At 38.3% G+C, this 21,614-nt stretch overlaps 1 protein-coding gene across 1 annotated transcript in view; it reads left to right on the top strand.

Moving 5' to 3' along the window:
• LOC136239044 (AP-1 complex subunit gamma-1-like) overlaps nucleotides 1–21,614 on the top strand; it is a 39,657-nt gene that overhangs the window by 17,586 nt on the left and 457 nt on the right. Inside the window, exons 7-18 of the mRNA XM_066029781.1 lie at nucleotides 254–349; nucleotides 487–567; nucleotides 613–767; nucleotides 821–934; nucleotides 1,170–1,310; nucleotides 1,356–1,410; nucleotides 3,894–4,016; nucleotides 4,068–4,282; nucleotides 4,333–4,437; nucleotides 6,351–6,483; nucleotides 6,525–6,747; nucleotides 20,894–21,054. Of these exons, the coding sequence (XP_065885853.1) occupies nucleotides 254–349; nucleotides 487–567; nucleotides 613–767; nucleotides 821–934; nucleotides 1,170–1,310; nucleotides 1,356–1,410; nucleotides 3,894–4,016; nucleotides 4,068–4,282; nucleotides 4,333–4,437; nucleotides 6,351–6,483; nucleotides 6,525–6,747; nucleotides 20,894–21,054 (1,602 nt within the window). The remainder of the gene's footprint in view (nucleotides 1–253; nucleotides 350–486; nucleotides 568–612; nucleotides 768–820; nucleotides 935–1,169; nucleotides 1,311–1,355; nucleotides 1,411–3,893; nucleotides 4,017–4,067; nucleotides 4,283–4,332; nucleotides 4,438–6,350; nucleotides 6,484–6,524; nucleotides 6,748–20,893; nucleotides 21,055–21,614) is intronic.

Raw genomic sequence — 21,614 nt, forward strand, 5'->3', positions numbered from 1 at the left:
TCTAAATGTGTGTATTCTAATACAAATGGGACCATGGACAAGTGTCCTGATTATCAAAGTGTCCTGATTATCAAGGTGTCCTTATTGGTGAGGTGTCCTGATTTCAGGGGTCTAAATGTGTGTACACTAATACAAATGGGACCATGGACAAGTGTCCTGATTATCAAAGTGTCCTGATTATCAAAGTGTCCTGATTATCAAGACGTCCTGATTGTTGAGGTGTCAGTTTACTTTTTGCTTTTTCTTGTTCTAGTTTGTACCTAATTTGGTTCGGATACTAAAGAACTTGATTATGTCAGGGTATTCCCCTGACCATGATGTTCACGGGATCAGTGATCCTTTCCTACAGGTGTGACTTATATCTTGTATGTAGTGTGGCTTATAATTTGTGGTGTGTCTTATACCTTGTGCTTCTTACAACTCATAACATGACTAATATCTAGTTTGATCATTAATCTACATGTAAAATGAACAAAATGCCTACAGGTGCATATATTGAGGTTACTACGGATACTTGGCAAAGGTGACAAGGATTGCAGTGAACAAATGAATGATATATTAGCTCAGGTATGTCTCAGTGTGTCATCATTGCTGTTACCAATGGTGACGTAGGTGGCTACAAACACAGAGTCAGGGAAGAATGTTGGTCATGCTATACTCTACGAGACAGTGATCACCATAATGGATATCAATAGTGAGAGTGGGTTAAGAGTGTTAGCTATTAACATCCTCGGACGTTTCCTTGTCAACAATGATAAGAACATAAGGTAACTGTGTGAGTGTCAAAGGAACGCTGTGACATTGTGTGGCTTCTCCATAGATATGTTGCCCTGAACACGTTGCTGCGTACTGTACATGCTGACCACAATGCTGTGCAGCGTCACCGATCCACCATCTTAGATTGTCTGAAGGATGATGACATTTCTATTAAGAGGTGACTTGTAGCAGCCCAGAGATCACGTGATCTCATAACCCCAACACTGAATTGGTAGTGTATCCATGTGTGTCCCAGAACCCTAACAATCCTTCTTTCAGCCATCCCAACACAATACATGACTTTCCTAGCTAAGAAGCATACACACTGTTTGTGATTTGTGACAGAAAGTGTTAACCATGTCATGTTGTGACTAACCTCCTCTTATTGAACCAATCAAATTATCTTGTTACAGACGTGCTCTGGAACTATCATTTGCTCTAATTGATGAGAACAACATACGGAGTGTTGTTAAAGAGCTGATAAGCTTCTTAGATGTGGCTGCTCCAGAATTCAAGTCATATATTGCTAGTAACCTCGTAGCCATTGCAGAGAAGTGAGTGGGCACTAGATAGAACTAATGTTTGCATCATCACTTCAGGTATTCCCCTAACAAGAGGTGGCACCTGGACACTATATTGAGTGTGCTTACTAAGGTGTGCTATTATTGGAATAGCTATGTTGTATGAGTGCTGTGTGGGTATCTAATAGTTGATGTGTGGTTTGGAATTGTGATTATGTCTGGCCACAGTGGAATTTGCATTTGTTACAATTTGTCAGGGTAGTATTTCTAGCCCTGGAGCTTAGTAATATCATACAGAAGAAAAAGTTGGTGATAAAAACTTGGCAAATCGGCAGCAATTTGCCAAATATTTTTTTGTTGCCAAATTTCAAGTTTATCACACGGATAGTAAACGTGTTAGCACTCAAGGTTGAAACCATGTCATAGGTTTTTGGACTAGTTGCAACAAACTTCAGACCACAAGATATTTACACCTTGTGTGTGCCCAACTATTTGCATTCTCTCCATCAACAGTTTTCTTGATAAGTTATTGCACGAGTATATCAATCATTTCCGTGTTCTCATTCACAGACCAAGTGATCTTCAACACTAGGGCTCTCCTAAATGTACATATGGCCTTGAATCATGGACTCCGTGAAGAATTTAATTGTTGGCATCTTCTTAGCAATTCTTCCACCACGTAGCAAGACAACAAGACTAGAGCTGAGTAATAATATCGATAGTTCGATACTCATGATCAAAAAATCATTATCACGATACAATAATTTACAGCTTACTATCGCGACATTGCTGTAAGATTACTAGAAACATTGTTACCCTAACTGTTTTGTAACTCTTTAGGCGTGCTTATTCGCAAAATGTTTGGTTGCAAGGCTATAACAAGCTGTGTATATTATCGGCCGCCCACGCAATTAGTCAATCGTTTTGCGAAGGGTCTAGAATTCCACTAAAAGGTTGCTTGAGAAGCTGGCTGATCTGTTTTATAACTACTTGGCTTGTTTTATCATGGAAAAGTTTGGCTGCAAGACTAACAAAAATTATAGAAATATTGGCCTACCACGCAATTAGTATAGGTAATCACACACTTTTGAGTGCAATTTTGGCTGTTACGAGTACAATTATTCCATAATTGCACGAAAATGCGTGTGATTGCCTACTAATCACATAGTGACCACCCTTCGTGGGTTTGTAGTACACATCTATCTTCTACCAGGTGATTGCATCATCCTTCTTTGTATTACATCATTTGTTGCTGCACTTAAAAGGCTTCGCGTGTCAGCAATTCTGATTGGCTACTCAAAATGTCTACATATGTTGCCCTTAAAAGGATTCTATTGTCAGCTTATTTGATTGGCTATATCACTTTCTTGTTGCACTTAAAAGGCTTTTGTTATTCTGCTATTTATTGGCTACTTTACAGTGCAATTACAGAAACAAGGCCATGCAATTTGGGATTAATTGCACTCCTACTATTGGGACTAATGTATGGCAAATTAAACCACTATGTGATTAATTACCTAATCAATGTGCTTACAAGATAACAGTAATCTGTGATGGTGTTAATTATGCTTAACATGTTATTTATGCATTGAATACTTGGAGATCATTCAAAGTGTAATTATCGTGATATTATCGTATCGTGATATTATCGTATCGTGAATAATACTTCAATATCTATCATGATAGTGTTGCTCAGCACTAAACAAGACTGTGTTTGCTAATTAGATTGGCTTGTTTCGTAGTGATTCATGCTAGGGCTGAGACAAATAGTTTGAAGCTTCATTTGGTTTACTGCTTTACCCCATCAAACCTTCATTACTATGGATACTAACATGTTAAACCAGTTGCACAAGTATTGTCACTCCTTGTGGGGGAGCTACAGTGGTCATATGGCTAATAGTAAAGGGTGTACTCCCTAACAAATAGGGCTGAGTGATACTACCGTTTTAGCGATATATCGCGATATTTTAAAAGTATCGATATCGCGTTAAAAATCCATTTGTTATGCAGTACTAGGCTAAGAATCCTTGTAAATGATAAAGTCCACCCATCTGGTTTCCCCTGCAGAGAGGTGTGAACACCATAACAACCCCAAAGCATGTGTTACAATAACTGTTACTGTAAACAAGGATGATAGTGGCTAGTTTGTTATCACCTATAAGGACTTCCTGCAGGAATGCTGAGCAATATGCTATGTAGCACCAGCTATGATTGACTTATTTGTAAGTATCGTGAACTATTCAGTATCGTGAATAGTGACTTTAGTATCGATCGTGATACTAAAATGGCAGTATCGCTCAGCCCTACTAACAAGTGGCCTTAATTATTGACATGACATTTGTAACAAAGCTATTTTTGAAAGAAGTTTCAGAGGTGTATTTGTACGGTCGTCCCAGCTCTAATTGTGCACCTCTACAACTAATTAGAGTTGTTAATAGTGTGATTGCTGTGTTAGTTTTATTGTCAATTTTTTATACGGTATATTCTATTATAGTGGGTAAACACATCTTATAAATGGATGGGTTTCTGTTGCATTGACATGTTTCACATGCCCCAGGCTGTACCTTGTTATGTGATCACTTCACTGATGTGTTAACATGTTTCAAATGCCTTCAGGCTGGTGGTTACATCAGGGATGACATTGTGTCAGACATGATACAGTTCATATCACAAACTACAGAATACCAGTCAGTTGCTGTACAACAATTGTACACTGCACTAAGATGTGATATTGTCACGGTAAGTCGTACCCATTTTGTTTCCTTGGTCAACCTGTTGGTACCATGGCAGCAAGCACTTGTCCAGGTGGCAGTTTGGAGTATCGGAGAATATGGGGAGTTGTTATTTGTTGATATTGACGATGAGGTTAAGCCGGATGCTACGGAGAGTGATGTGGTGAAACTATTAGAATCAATTCTGTTCACTCCTCATAGCAACCTAGTAACTAGGGAGTTTGCTATTAATGCAGTTATGAAGTTGAGTGTAAGATTTAAGAGCAGTGAGAGGTATAAACAGAGTGGTTGTTATGGTAACGGCAGACATGTTGTTTCACTAGTGACATCAAGAGGATCATACAACACTATGGTAACCATATGAATATTGAGATACAGCAAAGATCAGTGGAGTACACCTCTATCATGAACAAGGCTACTTCAGTCAGGTAATTCCCCTAGGGAGGGAATGTAAAGGCTGTTACAGTCATTTATAGTGATTATAAGTTGTCAAGTTGTTTAACTCATTAGTATCAAATATTTATGTATTGCACAGCTCCAGCATTTAAATGGCTTTATTGTGCTACTAACTGCAATAGTACATGTTTTAACAGGTTACTATGGTAACACATGTTTTAACAGGTTACTATGGTAACATAAAGTGAGCATGAACAAGACTATAAGAATGTCTCAATTTTCTGAATGTAAAATTGGAATTTGTGTGTATTATATTATAGTAAATTGGATAAGGCTTCATAAATTATCAAATTTGCCTGAACAATCTGTATCGATATTGTTCTGGTAGCTGGATGCACTGTAACGTAGAGATGGGCGGTATTGACATTTCTGGCATGTGATTGTTATCATGAGCCATTATCACGATTATTGCCCACTTAACCACTATAACAAAAACACTAAAACATGCACAAAATATTTAAGTTAAATGATTATTCTTTTTAAAAGTTTCTGATTATTACATGATTATTGCCAATTTCGATAATTGATGAAAATTAAATGATGTTGATTATTGCCAACTAAACATCACGATAACTGAATAATTGTCCATCCTTACTGTAACGTACTATGTGCTCTTAATAATTGGCCATCCCTACTGTAACGTACAATGTGCTCTTAATAATTGCCCATCCCTACTGTAATGTACAATGTGCTCTTAATAATTGCCCATCCCTACTGTAACGTACAATGTGCTCTTAATAATTGCCCATCCTTACTGTAATGTACAATGTGCTCTTAGTAATTGCCCATCCTTACTGTAATGTACAATGTGCTCTTAATAATTGCCCATCCCTACTGTAATGTACAATGTGCTCTTAATAATTGCCCATCCTTACTGTAATGTACAGCTCTTAATAATTGCCCATCCTTACTGTAACGTACAATGTGCTCTTAATAATTGCCCATCCCTACTGTAATGTACAATGTGCTCTTAATAATTGCCCATCCTTACTGTAATGTACAATGTGCTCTTAATAATTGCCCATCCCTACTGTAACGTACAATGTGCTCTTAATAATTGCCCATCCCTACTGTAATGTACAATGTGCTCTTAATAATTGCCCATCCTTACTGTAATGTACAATGTGCTCTTAATAATTGCCCATCCCTACTGTAATGTACAATGTGCTCTTAATAATTGCCCATCCCTACTGTAATGTACAATGTGCTCTTAATAATTGCCCATCCCTACTGTAACGTACAATGTGCTCTTAATAATTGCCCATCCTTACTGTAATGTACAATGTGCTCTTAATAATTGCCCATCCTTACTGTAATGTACAATGTGCTCTTAATAATTGCCCATCCCTACTGTAACGTACAATGTGCTCTTAAGAATTGCCCATCCCTACTGTAATGTACAATGTGCTCTTAATAATTGCCCATCCCTACTGTAACGTACAATGTGCTACTGTAATGTACAATGTGCTCTTAAAGAATTTTATCAAGTTTTGTAAATGTAATAAAGGTCAGTAATGTTGTAACAGCTGGACTTGTTGGAGTGGGTGACATAAAGATTTGTTTCTGGTATTTGATATACTGTAACTGCTAAAATATGACCAAAAATAATAGAACTCCTATATATATATATATATATTAATAGTGCAGTATTAACTTACTAACTGTCGAGTATTTGCTAGAGTAATCTCTCTCTCTCTCTCCTATTAACTAGCTCTCTGTATGGAGTGACCATTGAATTATGTCTGTCTTGGTGTGTGTAGTACATGTTCTTTTAAATGATGTAATCATAAGGGGTGTGGCTGATGATGTAATCATAAGGGGTGTGGCTGATAATGTAATCGTAAGGGTGTGACTGATGATGTAATCATAAGGGGTGTGGCTGTAGGAAAGGCTTGTTAGAGAGGATGCCACCAATTGAAGTAAAGGATACTACAGCCCCACCCACTCAGCAGCAACAAGATGCCCCACCCACAATGCCTGCAACTAACAGACCACCACCACCAGCAGTGACATCACAGGTGTGAATCCTTTGATCTAATTGATCTTATTGTAACCATAGCAACAGGTAGAAGAGCCTTCATTACTGGATATCATGTCAAGTGACATCCCAGTATCCATGGCAGCCACACAACCAGCAGCTGATGGAGGTTTGATGGATTTATTAGGGATGGACATCGGGCCGCTACCCCCAGCAACCAGCCAACAGCAACCAGTGGGAGGTGGCCTGTTAGACCTGTTGAGTGAGCCTGCACCACAACAAGAAGCTGTGATGAGTCAGAAATGTGAGACCATGTGTAAATCATGTGTATACCATGTGAGACCATGTATAGACCCACTTGTAGACCATGTATATAAAGTTATGAGTTTATAGAATTGAATTTGTGTGGAAGACTCACAAATCCTGTCAAAGTACTGTATTTGCATTATACTGTTACAGCAGTAGCAATTTATACTGTAGCATGCTCTGCTCCATTTCTTTTTCAAGGAACTTTGATACAAAAGCTAGCTATACATGGTCTACACATGTGAGTTGTGACACATGTAGCTGGGCTACAACTGGGCAGTGATTATATAGACGTTGATGCTGAAATTGATTGTGGGAGTCAATTAATACTCACATGTTTAGGATGCATGACTTGGACTTTGCCATGAAAACCACTCAGATGGAGAGCGTTTTGTTATACTTGCCATCCTACGAGTTGAAAAACATTGAGTACGAGTGCTATAGCTTATTCATAAATGACTCAATAGCACTGATTAAAACATTGAAGTCGCGTAACTGAAGTGTTCTGTGATATCTTGAGGATATATCCGTTCATCGTAACCAGAACGTACTAGCTGCTGACTCATAATCAAAAGTTTTATGTATGCATATATAATACATCCAGTGGCTGCACTCGTATTGGCTTGGGTGATTGATCACCCTGTACATGCTATTGGCCTGGTAAGTGTTACATATTAGCTGTAATAAGGAGCACTCAGGCTTTGCCTGATATGTATGCCCTCATGCCCATGTTACAACTATTACACGTGTAGACAATGTATAGACCTCTATACATGAGAGTTGTGACATGATCATATATATAACTCATGTGTAGATTATGTGTAGACCATGTGTAGATTATGTGTAGACCATGTGTATATCATGTGTAGATTATGTGTAGATCATGTGTAGATCATGTGTAGATCATGTGTAGACCATGTGTAGATCATGTGTAGATCATGTGTAGACCATGTATAGATGACATGATATGTTCTGGTCTAAGAATGATACATTAATATTTGACCCATTACAAAAGTAAATGTTACTAATTAACCAACTATAGAATATTTAGTACAGAAATAACAGCCACTACGGCCCTCCAAAAAGGCCAGGGTGAAAAGTTATGAAATCAAATATGGTTGCGAAGAAATAGCTGCAGTGGTGCTATATGGTGTCTCAGATGGCTACAGAGGGTACAAAACGCAAATGAGCATGACAACTTTAATAATGAACAAGTAACACTGACTCAATACATGGAATGATTATAGAAAACCATATATCCAATCAAACCGGTTTTACAAGATTTAGAACATGTTGTAGTATGGTATTACTGGGAACAGGGAACCATCCAAAAATGTTACCCTAAAACTCAATTTCCCTTCATGACAGCATGACAGTACTGCAGACCCTACATTACCCAATGTCTCAGGCAATAGTGAAAGTGTTCAGATAAGTGAAGACCACACATTTATATACAGAGCTCTGTTGAAATACTCTAATAGAACATGCACCTGTATTATGAATACTCTAATAGAATATACACCTGTATTATAATACTCTAATAGAACAGTCATTTCCAATTTTGGATAAGTGAGGGTGCAGATAAACAAGAGTCGGACATAAGTGATGGTCTACTGTATTGATTAAGTACAGCCAAGCCCAAAAATGTCTTCAGACCAACCCCATCCCTTCCAAAAAGTTTCTATGAAATTTTTATATTTTCTATTTAATGTAATTTTATGCTGATTGACTGACTGACTGACTGACTAACTGATGCTCCAGCTAAATTGAGGCTACAGGCTTGATTTCTTCACTGTTCAACGTCATGTCATCCTGAGGGTAGAGATGCACTGCTACAGGCTTGATTTCTTCACTGTTCGACGTCATATCATCCTGAGGTTAGAGATGCACTGCTACAGGCTTGATTTCTTCACTGTTCAACGTCATGTCATCCTGAGGTTAGAGATGCACTGCTACAGGCTTGATTTCTTCACTGTTCAACGTCATGTCATCCTGAGGTTAGAGATGCACTGCTACAGGCTTGATTTCTTCACTGTTCGACGTCATATCATCCTGAGGTTAGAGATGCACTGCTACAGGCTTGATTTCTTCACTGTTCGACGTCATATCATCCTGAGGTTAGAGATGCACCGATAATCGGATCGGTGGCCGATATGGCAATTTCTACCATATCGGTAATGATTGGTACAAACGCTTTGAGAACTGATGTTGCTGCTGATAGTTTACATGGAAAATATGAGTGCCATTATTTGCAGCATTGAAAAGCCTTTTTGCTCACTACAAACAAATCGAAAGCCTCTCCATACTATTCCATGAAACTGCGAAGTTATGAGAAGCCATATGACTACGTGTGTAAGTAATGCTATTTGTGTTAAAATATTCTTACCCAGATGTTCAGAAAACGGTAACTGTTACACTTTAAGAATAAAGAACTGCACCACAGGAAAGCTGAACTCATAATCTGTGTATAGTAGCCATCTTGAAAACTAATCAAAACATGGAGTAATCTGGACAAGGGAGCATGTATTAAAGGTGCCTAATTGTCTGGGTTGTGTAATAAAGGCCACACCAACCAAGGTAACCAGGTGTACTGTATAGCTGGTAATTTTCGAAAGATTTTTATTTTCAGAAGTTTCAAAGAGGCCCTTCTCTTCGAAAATAAATTCCCATGTCTGGTTGTTCTTCGAAAATAAATTCCCACAAGTGAAAGCAACGATCCAACTTTTAGTGATTCGCTTGTGTATTCCTTGAACTTTAGCTCAGTATTACTGATGATAATGGGTAAACTGTATCATTTCTGTACCAATAACCAGAAAACAGGTGATCCAGAATGGGAATTGATGCCATCTGCTCTGAGAATCCATTCTACTGAGCTAGCTACTATCAAGTGCGATCGAGCCAGTGAATTTACACCACTTGAGATTTCCTCAGTCTTCTCTCCAGTGTGCAGGGATGGGAATTATTCCACCAGTAAGGCAAACATTCACATATTTTCATAATTTGTTACACAATTGTCCGTTTAGCTATTTGAAATCCACCCAGACTTTGAATTATGCACTCTTTGACATTAAAATCCTTAGGGTTAGGGTTAGGGTTACCCTAACCCTAACCCTTCAAATTTCAGATTTTGCTTCTTGTGTGAAATTTTCTGTTTCAAAAATAACCAGCTATACGGTAGTTGTGCCTTATAGTTACATTACTTCTGTTTTCTCTAAAAACCATTAGAATATACATCATGCAGTAGCTATACATCATGCAGTAGCTATACATCATGCAGTAGCTATACATCATGCAGTAGCTATACATCATGTAGTAGCTATACATCATGCAGTAGCTATACATCATGTAGTAGCTATACATCATGCAGTAGCTATACATCATGCAGTGGCTATACATCATGTAGTAGCTATACACCATGCAGTAGCTATACATCATGTAGTAGCTATACATCATGTAGTAGCTATACATCATGCAGTAGCTATACATCATGTAGTAGCTATACATCATGCAGTAGCTATACATCATGCAGTAGCTATACATCATGCAGTAGCTATACATCATGTAGTAGCTATACATCATGTAGTAGCTATACATCATGCAGTAGCTATACATCATGTAGTAGCTATACATCATGTAGTAGCTATACATCATGCAGTAGCTATACATCATGGAGTAGCTATACATCATGTAGTAGCTATACATCATGCAGTGGCTATACACCTGTAGTTCTATTGTACACTTTACAGTTTATGTATACAATATTGGTATCAACTCTTTTAAGTACAGATTAATCGGATATCAGTACAACTGAAAACCCTCTACCTGAGATGTGCCTTTTACCCAACCACAGTACATACAATACACAGTACATACAATACACAGTACATACAATACATGGATCATGGACTTACCTTTGTCCTCCTTGTGTTCCAGTTCCTTACACTGACAATGCAAGGTGTCGATTCACGATAGTGTGATGCAGCTTCCCTGTGACTATGCTGGCTATTGCTTATTGCTCATATTTTCTGTAGCAAGCGGATTGATTGCAGAGACGCTTTTCCCACTGTTCTTTGTTAGTAATGCTGTGAGCATAGGTGAAAGCGAAACGTAATAGCCGCTAAGTTCACTTTCGAGTAGTTAGGGGATTGCGAACCATCTGTATGTTTCATGGTGACTGGATCGAAGAGTCGAGGGCGTGGTTCCTAACCGACTTAGAAAATGTGGGCATTATATATATTGCTATGTAGGTGGATCCATCGTGAGGTTGAGTTATATGTCGTTTCAAAATCGTCACAGTGCTAAAACAAGTCATGCGGTAGCTTTATTGCTGCTGGTGGATCAAAAACAGAGTGATAACTACTGTGACAGTAAGTTAAAGCCAGCATTACCAAGGGTTTAAAGTAATTGGTAACAGTGAGTAGATTGTTATCAATGGTTAATAATACTTGGTCTGGTGCTAGCCTTCTGTTACTTCTGCAAGAAGGCTTACCTATGTAGTTCTTTTAATAGGGAGTCCATTTAAAGTGCAGTAAAAGCATATTAAACAGGCTCGAAACACTGACAGGCGTTAAATAAAACTCCATTGTATTTCTGGAATTCTCCGTTTATGATAGCAAACGTACCTACAACATTACAATCTGGCTCCCATAATCGAATTGGCATAGGTGTGCTTATAAAAGGAATGGAGTAGGTCAAGCTCTGTTGGTCTATGGGCTATTAGCCAGTATATGCTTTGCAGAGCATGCATAGCAAATCAATGATCGAAAGTGAGATTTGCTATGCCGAGGTCTATCCTAACCCTAACCCTAGCAGGTTTCTTCATGGTTTTTAAACACCTCATTATCTGCCAAAGATCAAAGCATACTATGCATAGCATTTTCTAAGGCTTAAGAGGATATGGGGTTGGTTTAGTTAACAAGGGTTGGCGGTCAGTAATAAGCTCCAATCAAGGTTAGGGGGTAGGACTAAGAATGCTTCACTCCAAAAGCACATGAAAACTTTTCTAACTGTGAATAATTACGTCCAGAGTGTATACAATAGGTTTGTTTCTCTGATCCATGTGGCATTCAATGTGCCAGCTCCTATTTCAAAAGCAATGTGTCACAAACCAGGAGCTCAGGGTTAAAATGTACCAAAAGTTGAGATGAAACAAACAAGTTCTTAAGTTCCCCAAAAGCCTTCTCTTGCGCTTTACTCCGTTCCACTTACTGTCTTTTGCCAACAACCAATAAAGTGGCTCTTAACTGAGTTGAGACTTCCCATTGTATGTTCACAAACCCCGACACATTAGTAAGGGTTGGAGCTGCCTTTACTGCAGATGGAGTCATAAACAGACATTTGCTCTGCTTTGCTCTCAACCCAGCCTGACTTAGTCATTTCAACACTTCCTCAAGGGAGTGAAGATGATTTTGATTCTTCACACTGTCACTAGGATGGACTATGACCCCACTAGGATGGACTATGACCCCACTAGGATGGACTATGATCCCACTAGGATGGACTATGACCCCACTAGGATGGACTATGACCCCACTAGGGTGGACTATGACCCCACTAGGGTGGACTATGACCCCACTAGGATGGACTATGACCCCACTAGGATGGACTATGACCCCACTAGGATGGGCTATGACCCCACTAGGATGGACTATGACCCCCGGAAAGCCAGCTAACAAATTGTCCATCTCTTTCCAGGAGCTGGTAAATTGCCATACAGTAGATTGATATTTTGAAAGGTACCTGGCTCAAATCAAGCTTTGTGAATTTCTTCCCTCCTTGAAGAGTAGCAAATACCCAAAGGGTTGGGTGTCTGTGCAGCTTAGCAACTAGGTTAATAGTCATTTGAAAATCACCACAAAACCTGACACTCCTTCCTATCACTTTTTAACACAGCTACTATTGGTGCTGCCCAGTCAGCATATTCTACAGGTTTTATAATACCTTCAAAGTAGCCTCTTCCTTGACCTTCTCTCTTGTAGCATAGAGTAATGTGCAGACCTTGTAGAAACATGGGCTTGCTTGGGGATCCATTTCTATTTGAAAACGTTTGACATATTCATATTCTCTTCATCCTTCTAATTCTGTATCAAAGTTGTTTATCTTCCCAGGTAGTGCTCCTATATATGGTAGTGCTTCTATATATGGTAGTGCTCCTATATATGGTAGTGCTTCTATATATGGTAGTGCTCCTATATATGGTAGTGCTGTTCCTACAAATATATACACTACATGCTAATACCAATCAATTTTAGTATGCATAAAATACTTTGTTCATTGGAAGGTAGAGGCCTCTAAAAGACGTGTTAGCAGGTTCTTACAACCTTCTAGCAGAAACACACAACCTTCTAGCAGAAACACACAACCTTCTAGCAGAAACACACAACCTTCTAGCAGAAACACACAACCTGCTAGCAGAAACACACAACCTTCTAGCAGAAACACCCCAGAAATTGCAAATCTTACTTTCAATCATTTGATTTGCTATGCTCTCCAAGCATATTATAGGCTAATGGCCTGCAGTGGGCCAAAGTCACCCAAGCCAACATGAGTTTAACCACTTCATTCATTTTATAAGCATGCTTAAAGTAATTTGATTATGGGAGGTACTGTTTAACGTTATAGCTAAATTTGTCAGGATGGACAAGAAATCCAGTAATATGACGGAAAATTCTGTTTAGCTCCCATCTGTTTTCTAGAGCATGTTTTGTCTTCAACTAAACTGTAGATGGACTTTACCAAATACCTAGATGGGTAAGCTTCCTTGTAGAATAACTATTTGTGTTATATATCTCTATTGTGGGTGTGGTCTGTGCACAAAACTGTACCTGGTCTGTATACTGCTAAATACCTAATAAGCCAACTACTTGTGACAACTTGTCGCCATCATAATCACTCAAGCATGCCTTCAAACTGTTTTATTAATAAACCTGTTTTTCACACTGCTGTGAGGCCATGGCACATGCAATACAGTGGAACCTTGATTATCCGAACACTCAATTATCCAGACACCAAATTGACTGCTTAACTAAAGTATTTTGTTAACAAGTGTATGCTTTATTAGAGTAGTTGAGCATAGCTCTGTATATAAATGTATCAAACGGTACAGTAGTACTGTTTAAGTAGGGATCGCAGTGAAAAATTAGTGCCCCACCCAAAATTCTGCCTTTAACCCTTAAACGCGCACGCAGGTTTTGAGAAATGTGTGTTTACCAAAATTGGTTTTATATTGAAAGTGGTGAGAGTTTGCTAAACTGAATTAGCCTAACACCTTATATAAACAGAAAGTTTATTCAATAGGCTATCAGGGGAAGTTTAAATAACCACTGTAACCACAGGCGCTCACTTGTTATGAAGCGATGAAGAACAGCGTCTTGACTTTTCGCGATTTTGTATTCCTTCCGGTGGCAGCCATATTTGTAATTAGCTGAGTCACGTGACCCATATATGGCCTGAGGCATAATTGAATGGCGAATCGATCGGCGTTTATTGCAGAACAATAGAATGAACTGGGAAGGAGATACGAGTCTTTTTCCAAAGGTATGTAAACAGTTTTACGTGTTCATTTCGTAAAACGTTAGTTTCATGGCGAGTTTTGGCCCTGTGTTTCAGTGTAGGATAAAACCCTACATATCATTTCATTCGCTATTACATCACAAATTAAATGATGGCAGTTGCGTAGCCATAGGGACAATGGTTCGGAAGTTACAGCGCTTTGTTTACTGCCATGCGTGAGGGCCACTATAATGGCCTTTGCGCGTTTAAGGGTTAAAAATTACCCTAGAGACATTTTACGCAACAAAAATCACCTTTATGGAATAGTACTAGTCCATATAATATATAAAACAGCATTAAATATAACAAAACACTTACAGATGACCGGATATAGATATTTAAAAATCGCCCGGCCCCAAACTCGAATTTTAGTCTCACTGCCTCACTGCCTGACCACAGTCGCAAGCCTAGAGGCCAAATGAAGCAGCGCACTGCCACCATTTTGCGCCACAACAACAAACTCACCAGTGGGATGTGCCTTTTGGGGTTCCGACGAGAGTAGGCCCTCTGCACCTTGTCTTTTCTTTTATTTTCAATCAGGCTGTTTGTCTTCTTCATCCAATGAAACCATATTGAGGCATTAATTTTCCATATCAACACTTTCTTTCAGCAACATATATAGGCGCCACAGAATTATTTCAGAGCTGGATTTCAGAAGCGCTTCAGTCCTAGCGATATACTAGCTAGATCTCGCAAGTTCGCGATTGAGATCCCGTTCGTGATAGGTTTGTGACAATGCCCATCAATTAAAGATCTAGGTGGATTAATAGCGATATAGTATGGGGACCATACCTCTTAACAATCTAGCTGTTTACTTAACAGTAAACAAGATGACCTCACCCCTTATTGGTCTAGCCAGCTGCACACCTCTTAGCTGACTTGAGATTTACTCTAATACAACAGTCATGTGTGATATTCTATTAAAACAGTCACAAGTTACATTGTAGCTAGCTGTGCTACAGCAAAAAAACTAAGTAAACTAGTATTGTTAATTTAAAAATGAAGTAGGGATCTATGTAATAAAAGTAGTGAAACAAGAGATGAATGATGCTATTACAACATAGCTCAGTGGGAAAGTCCCTAGTTTGGTGAATTTGCTATAACAATTATTTTGCTCAATGCCAAAGTAGGAACTTTCCCCCCAAGCTATGCTGTAATACCATCATTCATCTCTTGTTTCACTACTTTTATTACATAGATCCCTACTTTATTTTTAAATTAATAATTTTTTAAATACTAGTGGATGTTTGATTTTACATACTATTCGATTATATGAACACCCTTTTCTCCAATTAGTTCAGATAATCAAGGTTCCACTGTAGTAGCAACTGGTCAGTTTCCTTGTCGACATCACTATAGTGTCTGACTTCACAAATCATCAATATGGTGTGAGTGTCTTCTGCTCTGATAAAAACATGTTCAGTCTTCCTTACTTATGCCAGTTGTGATGATTAACAACATCTAATCCAATTACACAATATCTCCAGCTATATGCCCAATTGCCCGTATGATATCACTTCTTTTGTAATTGCAAGCCCCAAAGCCAGCTTTGAGATTTCCTTTTAATTTTTTTTTCTTTACTGTAGAAATTGTTGAAGACTGCTATTTGTGTGAATCTTTTACAAAGAAAATGAATAAAATTATCATGTAGATCCTTGTGTTATGTACAGCTAAACTATCTATAGTGAGATCTACAGAAAAGGCTGAATGCTCTACTTGAGTGTAGCTGAATTGACTCTCTATGTGATTGAAGATTAAGAAGAAATATACAAAGAAAATAACAAACTTTGATGGCGTGTGTCTCATTGATAGCTGGGAAGAGATTCTACTTAACTCTTTGAAGACCAAAGTCCAATATATTGGACACAAGTACATGGGCTGGTGTAAGCCGTTATAACTACTTATCAGTACACAATAGAAAAAATTCACTAACACCATGATACTCACCATGAAATTCCTGACAAAATCACACCGAGTATCGCTTTGTTTGAAGAGAATCTCTGCTGCTAGGCCGCCAAGAAATAGCTTTTCCATTATCGTCCGCCATTACTCTACACCTCCTACTTTGATCGGCCATATCTCGATGGTACTTCGTCCTAGTACACCAAACTAAATGCCATCAGACTCAGTGTGTGATGGCGATTCGATTTGTTTACAAAAGCGACTACCTCATGAATTTGCGATAAAGAAATAACAAAGTGGATGTTCAGTGGAGATAACATCGCCCATTCATTGCTTCATATCACAAGTACTGTTTTGAAACTGTTATGATATTATTGTTGTGTATGAAATTACCATTAAGTCAATGCCAAACAATAATCCGTCTTTGTTTTACAGAAGACCACTGCCTTCCTTATAACACGAAGTTACACGTTCCTCCATACTTGAAAATTAATTCGGTCCTCAAAGGAATGGGAAGTGCCCTACCCTGAAAAAGCTTCCACAGCAAACATGGTTAATTGTTATTCAAGTACTATCAAGCTACAGATACGTCAATACAGTGTTTTCTTGGTTCTGTAAAAATAAGCCCGTTGTGCACTAACCGTTTGATATAACCTATTTTATAGTTTTGTATTATAGTAGGAGCACAAGAGCACTTCTAATACATTGCACGCATAGAATGTTCTAGAATTTTAGTGTACTACTGTAGATTCCCTAAAAAAATCGGCAGAAATAAATTAATTCCGTTCGTGTCTGGCCAAACAATTAGGGAAAAATGTACCAACACGGTGCTATTGTCGAATTTTTAGGGACCTATCCCTAATACAGTCTGCATGCTTCATGGCTATGTTATTTGCGATCCATTTACTGCTTACTTTCTGGATTTATTTCAGGGACCAACAGGAACGCCTTGCGGCGGAACTGACGATACCGCAACAGTGTCATAGGAAGCACAGGTGCAGCGGGTGCTGGAGTACCCCACAAATTTGTCTGCGCGCGCCGCAAAGTAATTAAATAGATCACGTGATCAGACAAAAAGGGATTCTGATAGTCACGATGACGATTCCGATGCTGCAGCTCGCCACTAGCGCGATTATTTGTGATTCAGAAGAAGTATAGAAAACGATGGATTCACAACCCAACATGATGCCACGTGTCTTCCACGTGCAGAAATGAATAGGATTGGAGTACAATATTCCAATTGGCAATTTCCAGTTATAAAGTTTACGGAAACGATGAAGGTGATGACACAGCAAACACCGCTAGTAACAGTAATAATGTGGATAATATTGAATAAGAAGGTGGGTACTTGTGTGTCAGTACCCAAGTACGTGTGTTAGGTATACCCCTCCTCCCTGTTTATTGATGGTAGCTGTTACAGTTACAACAACAGAGAGATCGATCCTTCTCTAGTCTACAAAGCGTTAATTAAGTAGTCTGGGAGTGCATGTTAACTGAACAACTTGTTGTTTCAGAACAGAATTGATGATTTAATTGTTACAGTATTTACATTTAACACTAGGAAATAAATCAATAAATATGTTACTATAAATGACGATTTTTATATAATTCGGCCAAGGCTGTTCTTCCATTCTAGAGTATACACACAATATAATACATACTGAGATATTTATACCAGTACAATTGTATGTAAATTATTGTAATGCAATGTTTAATCCATATTTGTAATTTAGGTACCTACTGTACTACGTGCATGTATGTGATCATTGTTTTGTCCACAAATATGTTAATTTCCAATGATTTGAGCCATACAATTCACAGTCTTTACAAATGAAGCAGTTATAGAGTACCTTTGTAATAAAAAGAAGGGTCACAGGATAACCAAGGAAACTTGCTGTACCAGCTTTCTCACAAGCCATTAGAATGCAGAGTAATGCAGAAATATCCGTTTAAGACTTCATGGGAGTATACATAAAATTGTTTGTGGGTGCCTAATTGTCTGGATTGCATAGTAGAAACCCAAGCTGTATTGTATTATAGCAGTGAATGCATGTAGTTTTAGTTTTAAATTTTCCTTTTTCCCCTCGACAATCAAACTGTGGAACTCAATCCCCCCTCATATAGTCAACTCTCCCCCACACACGATCAGTTTTGTACCCTCTTAGATAATTATCACAATGTACATTATAATCACATTGATTTCTGCACAGCACACACAAATAATAATAATGTACATGTTGTAGGGTACTAGGTAAATGTACACTTTTAACTACAATGCAGATATCGGATCGACTATTGGTTATCAGCTTCTTTTGGTGGCATCAATATCGGATATCGGTACATGCCAAAAACTTATATCGGTACACCTCTAGTCATTACTACGTTGCTTTTAAATACAATTACTCAGACGCAAGTAATAAAAATAGAAACCACAATCAATAATATTAAATTATCTCGTGAATAAATCTTGCTACCAGATGCTGCATGAAGTGTTCCATGACTTAGGAGAGCTGAGGGTGTATCATGTTTGTGGGTTCACCTTCGTCAGAAACAAAGATCGTTTTGCAGTAGTCGTGATGTCACACAATGATATCGTTGAGTATGTTCCCTGAACAATTTCACACTTGGTGCTTCATCCAGCATCGAGGTAGCATATTGTGTGAGGTCACTGGGAATCCCCCCTCAGTACTAAACAGACCTTCATCAATTAATGCAACTAGTACTCCAAGTGCTGAAAACTTAGCACGCTTATAATTAGAAACTATCCTTGCACTTACTGAAATTTAGAGCACATTGCGTTCAAAGCACGGGGAGTGCCGAATATTTAGAGATGCCGAAATTTTAGGGAATCTACATAAACACAATTATAAGGTAGAAATAACAATTGATAGTAGTGGTGGAGGTGGAGGTGGAGGTCCCTAGTTTGAACTCTGAACTATGTTATTCATATACATTTTTACTAGTGTTGTTCCAGTATCAGCTAGTTATTACAGTTCTAGTTCCAGTTTTGGAACCATAATCTTTACTAGTTCTAGTTCTGGAACCATAACCTTTAGAATTACAGTTCTAGTTCCAGTTCTGGAACCATAATCTTTAGAATTACGGTTCTAGTTCCAGTTCTGGAACCATAATTTTTAGAATTACAGTTCTAGTTCCAGTTCAGGAGCCATGAAATTTACTTGATATTCTAGAACAACACTTATTTTAACGTAAGTATTACCAAAAGCCCATAATAAAATATGGAGACTCACTATTAAGTTATATAAGCTAATATGCTACAGGTTTACTTGTTTCATATATGTAGCTAATACTGTATAGTATGTAGCCAATACTGTATAGTAGTTATCAGCATTATTACACTAACAACTATAACCCTAACACTCTATAGGGTGGTACTAAAAGACTTGTAGCTACATGTAATATCAAACACTGAACCAGACATAACATGTGACTGAGCCAGCATTTTGCATTCTGTTCTAATATTATAGCTAATCAGTTGTTTCAAGCAGTTTTTAGCACATTGATGTATGCATGGTTGTAATACATACATCTTTTATGAAGTTATATACTACATTAAGTGCTTTTGTCTGCAGATAAATTCTGGTCTTATAATGTACCTATCAATGTTATCCCCCACCTACCCCCTCCCGGGCGTAGTGGGGGAAATGGTGGGGATTTGACTTTTTGAAAAATCAAATTCTCCACCCATGGGGGAACGACTAGTGGTCAAATCTCCATGTAGTATGGCTGTTAGGTACTTTAGGAAACAGGTCAATTCCTTTAGCTTGCAAGTTAAAATAAATGCCTAAAATTTCGAGCGGTCAAATGCCCCACTAGTGGGGCAGAGTTTCAGATCAAATCAGGTCAAAATTCCCCTAGTAAGCCCGGGAGGGGGGTAGTGGGGCTTAACATTGATAGGTGCATAAGAACATAAAATCTCATTGGCAAAAGCTGTATGGTTATGACCAATTCCAGTTCCAGTATTAGTTCCAGTACTTGATAAAATTTCTTTATAGTTCTAATTCTAGTTCCAGTCTTGAAGAAAGTAAAATTATAGTTCTAGTTCCAGTTCCAGTCTTAAGAAAAGCAAAATTATTGTTCCAGTTCCAGTTCTAGTTCCAGTTCTAGTTCTAGAACTGGAACTGGAATAAAAAGGGCAGAAACTGGAATTATTTTAGTTCCAGTACTGAGAACTGGAACAACACTAATTTTTACAGTTCTTAGTGACTGTTCTTAGTGACTTTCCGTATTCTGCGGAATACAGGCTCCCGTTTGGTTTATATCTCCTCAGCTAATACTCTTAGTGCTTTCAAACCACAAAAGGTTTGTACTATAATAGTTACTTTATGTACAGACTGTTCTTCAAGCATTAAGAAGAAAAATTAAGACAAACTTTGAGGGTACATGGCTGAGCGGATTCAGCTCTAATTTGAATACACCCTGAGGGATTTTCCACAACACCCTGAGGGATTTTCCACAACACAACTGGTTAATTTCCATTCAGGCACTATCAAGCAAGCTACAGTGAAAGGTTCCTGTAAACTACACACTTGTCTTCACACTGGCACTACTTGGCCTCATGCAAAACACACTATCTGATGAATATACTGATTGTCGCTATTTTAATACATTGTTCATATTCACTGTCACTATTTTAATACATTGTTCACAAACATTTGTCTCTCTTACAGCACTACCCAGTATCACTGCTTTTGAGAAAGGTGGACTAAAAGTCACCTTCAACTTTGAGAAGGACTCAAGCTATGCTAACACCATTCGGATAACATTGAATGCTGTTAACTCAACATCACAACTGATGAATGACTTCTTGTTTCAAGCTGCAGTACCGAAGGTAAGGTGCCTGTACTGTAGCCACTAGTATAATGACAGTGCTCAAAAATTTGGCCAGTAAAATTGTCAGTGTCTAGTAATTTATGCTAGCAGTGATTCATTCCTAATGTCAATCACATGTTATTGTGATGTCAAAGAAGTGTTGACCATTGCAAATCATGTATTCGTGCCTATAGCACAACACACTGCTATCCTAAACAGGGGGTCCACTCAGTAACAGGAGGTCCACTCAGTAGCCGAATACTGATTTTCAGTGGAGCCCTGTGAGCAAAAGAAAGAAGAGTACAAAACACAAATACGACTATTGATACAACACCAAAAATATACATGCACACACATAAAGCAGAAACAACACTTAATATTAGTGCCAATAAATTTTTTTGAAAGATGAAACAGTAGTAGCCTCCACGACAGTTTATTGTTCCGCAGATCAAACCCATGATAACAGAACCTTTTCTCAAAATCAGTATACACCCTGGGAATAGAAAGATGATTGGTGTTATGGCCAGCATGACCAGTCACATCTTTAGAGTATCGAAAAATGTCTTGTAAATGATGGAG

Source organism: Dysidea avara, chromosome 11 (assembly GCF_963678975.1).
Source record: "Dysidea avara chromosome 11, odDysAvar1.4, whole genome shotgun sequence".
NCBI classification, from domain to species: Eukaryota; Metazoa; Porifera; class Demospongiae; order Dictyoceratida; family Dysideidae; genus Dysidea; species Dysidea avara.